General features: G+C 40.5%; 1 protein-coding gene across 2 annotated transcripts in view; it reads left to right on the top strand.

The window, feature by feature from the left end:
* LOC138003697 (steroid 17-alpha-hydroxylase/17,20 lyase-like) overlaps positions 1-10,000 on the top strand; it is a 53,181-nt gene that overhangs the window by 40,307 nt on the left and 2,874 nt on the right. For both annotated transcript variants that reach the window (XM_068849902.1, XM_068849900.1), the window contains exon 3: positions 9,826-10,000. This exon is cut by the window's right edge and continues 856 nt beyond it. In XM_068849902.1, coding sequence (XP_068706003.1) covers positions 9,826-10,000 — 175 coding nt within the window. The remainder of the gene's footprint in view (positions 1-9,825) is intronic.

The following is a 10,000-nucleotide window of genomic DNA, read 5'->3' as shown; positions in this document are numbered from 1 at the left end:
ATTCTTAAATTATTCGTCGGTACGTTTGGTCTCAAAATAGTACCGACAAAGGCTCCGATGCCTCGGAAGAATGTTGCGATTAAAATTGAAATTTGACAAGTTTAACAATAATACAATGTATGTGGAAGGAATACCTGCTTTTCACCAAAATGGCGATGATAAAACGAAGACAACCGCACAAGTTTGAATTTCAGGTCTCCAAATAAAATAAAGTCAGGCTTAGACGAAAAGAGACACAATTGAACCTTTTTCAAAAACAAACAAATAATTTCTCACGCACACATACTGTATTACAACCTGGAGAACAACGAGTGTTGCGTTGGCTGGATAATCAAGCTGTCGCTTACACTGTATCTTTAAAGAAGTCTTCAGTTTTACATGATGTAAAGATTATAAAATTTGAGTCCTTACGTAAATGGCACACTTTCTCATTTTGATTACAATATCATTCATTAAGAATCGATTCTTCACACCATGATATAAAATTTGACAGTCTTCCGCTTATTATACAAGAGCAACAGATCATTGTTCTTTCCCGCGGCAAGCCTCGTCTTTTCTCCCGCGGCAAATTTCCCGCGGCAAAGTGCACCTCGGTTTTACCGAGGAAAAAAAATTTGCATACCTCGGTGCCGCGCGTCCACTACCTGCGGCAAAGACGAGGTATTGCCTCGTCCCTAGGGGTCAATACTTCTAGGCGGTACTGTATTTGACACTACTCATGAATTGCCTCACCTCACATTATTGCCACTTGAGTTTTTCAGGACACATCCAAAAAGATTCTTGCCTTAAAGTTGCCGCATTCCAGTCTTTAGCCACTGGCCATGCATCAATGTACAGGTTTTTCCGCATCAAATCTGCCTTTACTTCCCCACGTGGAACCTTTTTCCCACTCAGGACAACCGAAAAGACAGATGTCTTTGTAAAACAAACTTGGTTCAGCAATATTGTGTGTTGATCTTTGGTTTCCGCTGGGGTGGTATGGCTGGAAACATCTATTGTGGGACTGTGATCTCCCTTGTCTTTCAGTCTCTCTTCCAGTCCTTCTGTAATTGGAAGTCACTGAAAAATTACTTGCAACAGCTCTTAAAGATGCTGCTATTGAAGGGGGGTCTGGGGGCATGCTTCCCCAGAAAATTTTTAAAATAAATGCTTCTAGAATGGCTAAAAATACATCCCAATATAGCAGACACAGTGAATTATTTTATTATTTATCAGGCTAATAAACACCAAATTTGAACTAAAAAAACAAAACATCAAACACAAGGAAAATCCCAATAATCATTTTTTAGCATGTTGACAAATCTAAATCATTGAATTTACCAAAGTTGCGAAAATGGTTTTCATTTCGCTGGACAAATTCATTCACTACATCTAGAAGCCGAATTTTATCTGTTCTTGTATGCAATAAAGCTACATTATTAAAACGTTGCTGTTTCATGTTAGCACGCAACCACATTTTCACTCTTCTTGCCATGGAAAACGACCGCTCACCTGTAGCACTTGTGGCAGGATTTACCAACAGGAGTTTACAAAATAACAATAACCTCAGTTATCATGTGTCTCTCATGATCAGTAAGACTCTTGACCACTTTCAAAACATTGGCAAAGCAATTCATCTGCGCATCCTTGATCAACACATTCAAAATTTCCAGTTGGGAAAAAAGATATCCAGTTCTTACATTGTCAGCATAATTTTCTCTCATGTAGTCCATTTGTGAGGATACGTCTTGCGAGCTCAAAACGCCTATCAGAAGAGACTCCATATTGGAATATGCTTTGAAACTAGGCTGATCAAAACGTTCTTCAATGGACGACACTATTAAATCTAGTGCTTCAAAGTAGATTCTTCGATATACTTGCTCAGGAGTCACAGGAAACAAAGGCGTTCCAGTTCCAATCTCAAATCTTCCAGGAGCTCTCTTGTTTCTTGGTACCTGAGGCTCCGTAATAGAAACATGAAGCTGTTTTTTGCGAAGCACTGTTTGATAAAAAGTTGCAAAACAGTCATCATTTCTGATCTTCTTGAGTGCATCCTTTGTCAGGTTGGCATTGTGTTGTCCACTGGTGACTGACATGCCGGCTTTCTGGGAGTTATTTCTGCATCTCTGGCACCACTTGTCTACGACTTTGTTTGAATAACCCTTTTTGTCCATATTTTTAAGCACTTTCCCACAAACTTGTTTGGATTGTGGGTACCGTTTGTTGTGGCCATAACGCCATCTGTATTTCCACCATTGTCTTTACGGCAGCACTGTTTGTTCTCCTAGTGGTTACAGAGAGCTACCTTGAAATAGTAAAATGTAATTTGCGTTTCTCTTTGCATGACCACAAAACAAGCCTTTGAGCATCATAGCGACCAGCAGGCCTTCGCTTATAACCTCGCCAGCTGCTGGGGCTGACGTTTCACCTTCCTTTGTTATAACTACTTTGTACAGCTTCTGGAGACACGTAACCAAGAAATTTCACCTCCCATAGTTTACACTTGCTTTCATCTCCGTCAAACGCAAGTGTTCAAATAAAGACGGGTCTATTTACAGTTTTAATCAGGTTCACATATGTGGCAAAATACCACTATACAAACTAAGGATAATGTGTAAAATGTTCTTCAAAGTTATAGAAAATAGTTGAAACAACAATTTCTTATGTTACAGCAAACTCAGTGCCACCATTACAGTGTAGGTGATGACAGTTACTAAGCATCTTCAGGGGTCGGATGGCTTTCCCTTATTACCTTGGCACTGATTGCATCTGGATTGGACTCTGATCTGCTACTGGACTAGCCCTTAGTTCTGTCTCCAGATAGGGAAATATGTCCAGAAATGCATACGTTGTTTAGGGGATTTTGGCGAATTGTCACCATGTTTGCCATTGGCCTAAATTTGGCGTTTTTGCTGTTTTTGCCATTGCGTGCATTTCTGAACATAAGTGGACAGATAACGTCATTTCTCGGCCAATTCTGGCTAACATGGTTCTGCTATAGGACCTGTAGTCTGTAGCTTCTGAGGTTCTATGTTTGGAGTCACAAATCGCTTTACACTGCTGCACGGTGGGGTGACTTCAACTTATCTGGTATGGCTTTTTCTCATGTCATGGGGACAATTTATTATCCTTCCTCTTCTCAAGCAATACAAAGTCTCCCTCTCGCATGTACATACATTTCTGCTGCTTGGTGCACCAACTTGCTTCTTTCCTGCAACACCATCTCTAGTTTGCTTATATTCCCCTGATCTGCCAAGTAGCAGGTTCAGCAGAACTCTTGCCAGTTGTTGTGTGAGAGGTGGTGCAGTGGGCAAGGATGAAGCTCTTCAACCCACATCTCAAGTCTCTCCCCTAAGAATGGGCAACTCTCGTTGCTTTCAAAATGGAACAATTTTACTGTTCGACCTCCCTGTTAGCTCTGCCAGAGTGGTGTGGTCACTTTATGCTTGATGTCCATTTCACTCAGATACTCCCCCATTTCTTCAGACACTAAGGTTGGTCCCATCGTCTGTTTTCAAGGTACCAGGCACTCCATATTTAGAGAAATGATTATCTGAACACTTGATGGATGAAATTGCATCAACCCCCACCAATCTGCTGAAATAATCTACTAGACTGATTGATTGATACTTTATTAAAGTGTCTAAAAGAGCCTCCTACAATCACGGTCATAAGTCGTTGGAACACCCACCCCCTTTCCCCCGTTCAATGTTGGATAGCACACAGATTGTAGCTTAGGTTAAAAACCTATGCTAATTAGGGGACACAAAATAAATAAATAAATGTAAATTAAAGTTAAATATTAATATAAGCATAAGTATATAAAAAAATGCAATAAAAAATAACGTAATGGTACATATTTACAATATTTACAATATACTTAGAATATAACTATGAATTACGAATTACAAAGATGACAACATTTGCATCTGTTATCCATTAATGTAACTGTATCTGTAGTAGGTATTTTGTTTTTGAAACATTTTAAGGTGTTTAATTCCCTTAATTCTGGGGATAATTTTCCCGAAAGCTTGGGCTCCAAGTGGTGAAGGGAGTGCTTGCCATATTTTACCGTGTTGTGCATGGCGGCAGAGAAATCAGACTGCCTTAAATTATACTTGGATTTATGATTAATAAAAATGTTACTGATTTAGGGGGGACATAGATTGTACTTGACTTTGTACATCAAGACACAGATGTTTTGTAGTCTTCTATTGAGTAAACTAGGCAGTTTTGCTCTTTTTAGAAGTTCAGGGTAGCTAGCATTGTTCCTAAAAACAGCACGCAGGCCCCTTTCTTGCAACCGCTCAATTTTGCGGGAATCACTGGCTCTGCAAAAGTGCCACACTAAGTGGTAATATGTAAGGTGTGGCAGTAATGCTGTTTTAAAAAGTACAAGTTTAGCATTTGTAGGGATCAAGTTTCTAAGTCTCATAAGGATGCCAATTTTCTGACTGGCTTTTTTACAAATCTTGTTAATGTGCTCTGAAAAATTCAGCTCAGAATCTATTGTGACACCTAAACGTTTGAGAGAACTAGTTGTGTTAATATCATGTGTTAATATTATGATTGTTTAATGATGGTCTATGCTTTCCATACTATTTATGTGTTGTATTTGATTAAAGCCTTCATTACATAAAGTATAATAGTGAATAGACAATAGTAATCTTGGTGAGTTGAGCAATAAAAGTGCCTTGACTTTGAGTTGGGGATGTTCGAATGCTGACTGATGGTGTGGCACAGCAGTCACAAATCACTAGACATGGATTTTGCCTCTTTATTGGTGAATCATCTTTTGCCTGATTTGACACAAATTTATTCCCATATGACTTGGGGGATAATAGGGGGATTATCTAATGTGATGAAACTGCCAGGCAGCTGCAAATTCCTTAACTCTCTTGGCACAAACTGTGGGGTATGTTTGTACCTCTTGTTGAACACTATAGTTCATTGGCTCAATAGTGTCGTACTTCCTATTGTTTTCTGTGCTAATTCCATTGTTATCTTTGTTCGTTCTATTGTTCTTTTGGCCAATCCTGAAGCCCGTTCAATGAGGTACGACACGACCCAAACTGTGGCCTGTTGCCACTGTAAAGTGTGTGTGCTATGTGACTTTATTTATTACTTGGGTATCAGGCAGCTGGTTTAGCTCAAAATAATTTGACCAGTAATCTACATTGATGAACCATTATTTCTTGTCAAAAAAGGTGTCCGTTGTTTTCTCAACTGCAGCTAATATTCTTCTTATGGCATCTCTCGAGGAGTGCAAAGTGGTATGATACCTTAAAAATAAAAATAGTTATTTGCATTGCCCCGCTCATTTTTATTACAGTCATAAGTAACAACACTGAATAAGAGAAGTTGTTTGGCAATATGTTTGGCATCATTTGTTGCCACAGGAACATGACCATGCCTTAAACCACCTCATTTTTCAGCTTTCAAACCAACAGAAATAAGTCTATAATAAAAACTAATATGACCCTAGAATTTTCAGGGCATATTCTTTATAAATATATTATGTAATTAATCTAAAAGGTGCCAAAGAAAGAATCGAAATTATTTAACTAAAATGTTGATTCCAAAGGTTAGCTTTGTATTTCTTTTAGGTTCATTGCACAAAATCATCTTGTGCACAGAAAGTTTCATGAAATTTATGTAAAGTACTTTTGAACTAGACATGTTGAGTTGCTTGCATTTTCATCGAAATTCATTTTGCTAGAAGAAGGCCTTTTAAATTAAGTTAATTAGCTCTCTTCAACTTCTGAGCAAAGAAAGTTTGTCAAAATGCACCAGCAGCGTAGGTAACACACTCTCCTTGCTTCCTCTTGTCTTCCTTTCCCTTTTTTCGTCACCTTAGGACCTTTCTCCTCTTTTTCCTTTCAGCGCATCCTTTGTATTCTGTGTCATGAATACGATGTAAATGAAGGTGCTTGCTCAGTATGTATTCCTGGGTTGATTTTTAATGCTCTAAGCAAGCGCAAAACAGTTCTAGGTCCAGTGTTGAAGTGGTTGATGGCATCAAACAACCCAAATTTTAGCATTTCCATTCCAACAAATACTTTCCTGTGTATTTGGTCCCAGATCATCCAATTGAGTGCTTCATTCTGATTTTTTTTCCATGAGTGCATTTGTTGGGAAGGGAATCCTTACTTTATCTTTGATGAACAGGTTTGACCTTAGCAATGATAGCATCAGGCAGTCCAGGACCATGCTTGAAGGTATTCCTGTCATGCTGAAAGCCACACCAACTATGGAGGATCCAGTGGGACAGTGGATGTGAAAGTCAGGCCTTTCAGTCGAGGCACAGTGGAACCTTGCATGAATAGCCTTCTTCATACCATTTAAATCTCCACCATCAGAGCGAATAACAATTACGTAATAATTTTGCAGTTTGTCAACCATGGAATCAGTTAGCAGGGATGTTGCTAAGCGCCAGCTGCTGGTGAAAATCGCCGCTTGAGAAAGGGGTGATCACCGGCTGAATTTTGGCCATCGATTGAAGTGACTGAGAAGATCGAAAATTATTATCTTCAAAGTTTAAAAGGCATTCTATGTGGCAACAAAAAGAAAATTGAATATCTGTTAGCATAAGGAAATATGACTAGAATTTAGAGTCTATTCATACTGGAAATGAAATAAATGCATTGTTCTAAGTTCAGTGTGCATGTCTTCTCTTTCCCCATATTCGCCATCTGGAAGAATGCCCGGTGGTGCGAGACTGGAAGAACAGTGGTCCTCCTTTTTGATTGGCAGCTCCCCTTAAAGCCTATGGAATTCCTGAATGGTGTCTCTGGCATCATCTGCAGAATGCCATTTTTTGTTGGTTCTTCGTCTGAAAAAAATTTTATTTCTTTGCTTGAATTGCTGAAACCAGTTGTTGCTTTGAGTTTATCCGCCTGTTTCTTTCCATAGCATCTGTCGATTGTCTTGGAGATTTTGCTCCCTTTCGTTCGCCTGAGCTTGAATTCTGCGAGAAGTTGTTTTACTGCAAGCAGGTATCTTTCGCTGTTTCTGGCCTTTTCACAAACCATCTTTCTCCTCAGCCTGGCCTCTCTCACCCCTCCTGCATTGGCTTTGCGTTTGTTGCGTGCTACGTTTGCAAGAATTTTGTCCCTGGCCTTATTCCACTTGAATCTAGAAGATCAAGAGAGCTTTTTAAACTCTATCGTGTTGGATTTGCAGTTACAACTTCCCATGTCGGCTTTCGCCTTTAGTAGTGTGTGAACTGTCATCTCGGGCAATTCTTCCCTCAATTTCTTGAACATCATCTTTGATCAGAGCCTTCTTGAACACTGTCGTCTGCACTGCATTCAGGATGCTTGAACTTCATGTACTGATCCAGATACTGCTTCCCAAAGAAAGATTGACTGCAAATACCATATCGAATAGAATCATACTTTAGCTTGACAGCCTTAGGCAGTGTTTCTGTGATGTCGTATAGGTCTCCACATCTCAGTTCAACTTTTTTCTGGAAACCACAGTCGAATAGAGTTCGATTCATTTTGCTAGACATACACAAACCCGCGTGGAACAGAAATGTGCAGCGATCAGCAAATAAAATCAAGGTGTGACAATCCAGTCATCACCACGTGCCAGTGGCCCTCCAAGTGACGCAAAGAACGCCTTGCAGAAATTATCACAGCGTGCTTGCTATTTCGTCTGGTAAAATCTAATAGCTTTCGTGTGCTAGATCGATATTTATTTCTCAAAAACCAACCACAAGCAAGGTAGAGCAATGCTCTTCTGGCCAACTGTCTCAGAATACAGACAATTTACGTCACAAAGTGTCCCCCAAATGCTTGTCTTTAAGTAAAGATTAACTGCTGCAGTTACCCAAAGTTAAAAATAAGGCTACCCTTTACCCTTACCTTACTGTTGAAAATAGGTAGCAAATGCTTAGACTTAAAGGGATACTTTGTGTTGGATGTCAAGATTGGGCGTGCATCTAATTAGGGTCAAACCTGGACGTAAGTGCTCGTATGATGCCATCCCTGTCACCAGCAGAGTAAAACAAGGCTGCATAGTGGCCCCGTCACTGTTCAGCATAATGTTCTCGGCCATGCTGATAGATGCATTCACAAGAAAGACAGGTCAGACGGAAAATTGTACAACTCCAGGCAACTGCAAGCCGTCACCAAAGTGAAGGAGACAGTGATCAGAGACTTTTTCTTCACCGTTGACTGTGCCCTCAATGCCTCAACAGAGCCAGATATGCAGCTGCAGCTGGACAAATTATCCACTGACTGCGACAGCTTTGGACTCACCATCAGTATCAAGACGACTGACGTGATGTTTCAGCCTATCCCTGGAAACCAACATCAACAGCCTTCCATCACTGTCAAAGGACAGATCCTCAAAAACTTCATCTGCCTAGGCAGCACTCTATCACATGCGGCCAACACTGATGCAGAGATCAATGACAGGATCTCAAAAGCCATCAGCGCATTTGGGTGACTTAGAGCGACAGTCTGGGATAGGAGAGGAATTTGCCTGGAAACCAAACTCAAAGTCTACAGAGCTGTCATCCTCACTATCCTACTGTACGGCTGCGAAACATGGACTGCCTACAAAACGCCGTGAAAAACAAATGTACTATTTCAATCTCCGGTGCTTTCGAAACCTCCTTAACATCCGTTGGCAAGACAAAGTCCCTGACACCGAAGTTCTTTAGGGTGCGGAAGTCTCCAGCACAGGCACGTCGCAGACATGGCAAACAACTACATCCCCAAACAGATGTTCTACGGGGAGCTCTGCCAAGGCAAGCGCACAGTTGGTGCACAGAGAGGTTTAAGGAAACTTGGCCGCGCGAAAGCTGGTGTCTGGTGTCCGCCCAGACACCAGCTTTCGCGCGGCCAAGTTTCGCGCGGCCTGTTTTTTTCGCTCCGCTCTCGACGGACTATAAGAAAACAAAGGGACTGCTCGTAGTCTAGGAAACTCGCTAAAAAAGTGTTAATATAGAAGAAAAATACGACAGCAACTGTTACACTAAAACAACTCTTGAGAGCAAAAAGAAATGTAAGTTTTATTAATTTATAGACACTGTTTTGTTACATTAAGCACAGAAGTTCGTAAATGGCCGCCCAAAACAGGCCGTCGAAAATCTCCCATTTCTGAGAACTGGCCGTCCTTTGGACGACCGGACGGCCGCGTGGCTAAAAGCCTGCTTCCACCAAGTGTTTTCTGGTAAGGGGGCAACACATCCATCAAAGATGTGCTTGCTGGATTAAATGTGGGTTAGGCATTTTTGATTGTTTTGGGATGTTCTTTGACATAGGAGGAGGAGGAGGAGGAGGAGGAAAGTTGCTTTGTTTATGGATGTACTGTACATTAAGAAGGTTGCTTCTTTTTCCACCATGACGTGTGTTGTTACAGCACTGTTTGTTTTTGCATGAGTAATTATTTCATGGTCTTTTAGTTGGTGATTTAGTTTGTATGTCAGGTTGTGGTAGAAATTAGGTCTGTGATCCTTCATTATCCGTTTGTCTTTTGTCATTTTGTTAGTGACTTCGGGGTTTCCCTGCTTTAACATTTTGTAATGTTCCCATGAAGTAGTGTTATATAGCCTTTTTGTTCACTGTGTATAACGAAAACAAAAAAAATTCTGTATTACCTCGGAAGAACAATTTCCTAAGGGGATGATGTAGGATCAAAATTCCCTAATTGCAGCCGACCGTTTTGGTAAATGAACAGTCAAGGGTGAAAGTGTTCACATGTTCGACCTGGACTAAATACAGTTTTACATGCATGTTGTATGGAATATAATTAACAGCTGAGTATTCATACAAGAGGTATGGTTACCTTGCATTGATAGTAACCTTATCAGGTGTTTACATTTTTTCCAAATAGGTGGTAAAGATATTGCACTAGGAAACTATGGTCCTGCATGGAGATTTCATCGTAAGCTGTTCATCATTGCAGTGCGCCAATATCTCTCTAACCAGCATCTTCTGGAGGAGATGATCTCAAAGCAAGCCACCATGCTAATGCAGTATTTTGACGGACAAAATGGAAGAGATTTTGA

The sequence above is a fragment of the Montipora foliosa genome, chromosome 5, assembly GCF_036669935.1.
Source record: "Montipora foliosa isolate CH-2021 chromosome 5, ASM3666993v2, whole genome shotgun sequence".
NCBI lineage: Eukaryota > Metazoa > Cnidaria > Anthozoa > Scleractinia > Acroporidae > Montipora > Montipora foliosa.
Note: the sequence above shows the minus strand (reverse complement) of the source record. Positions and strands in the feature narration are given on the sequence as shown.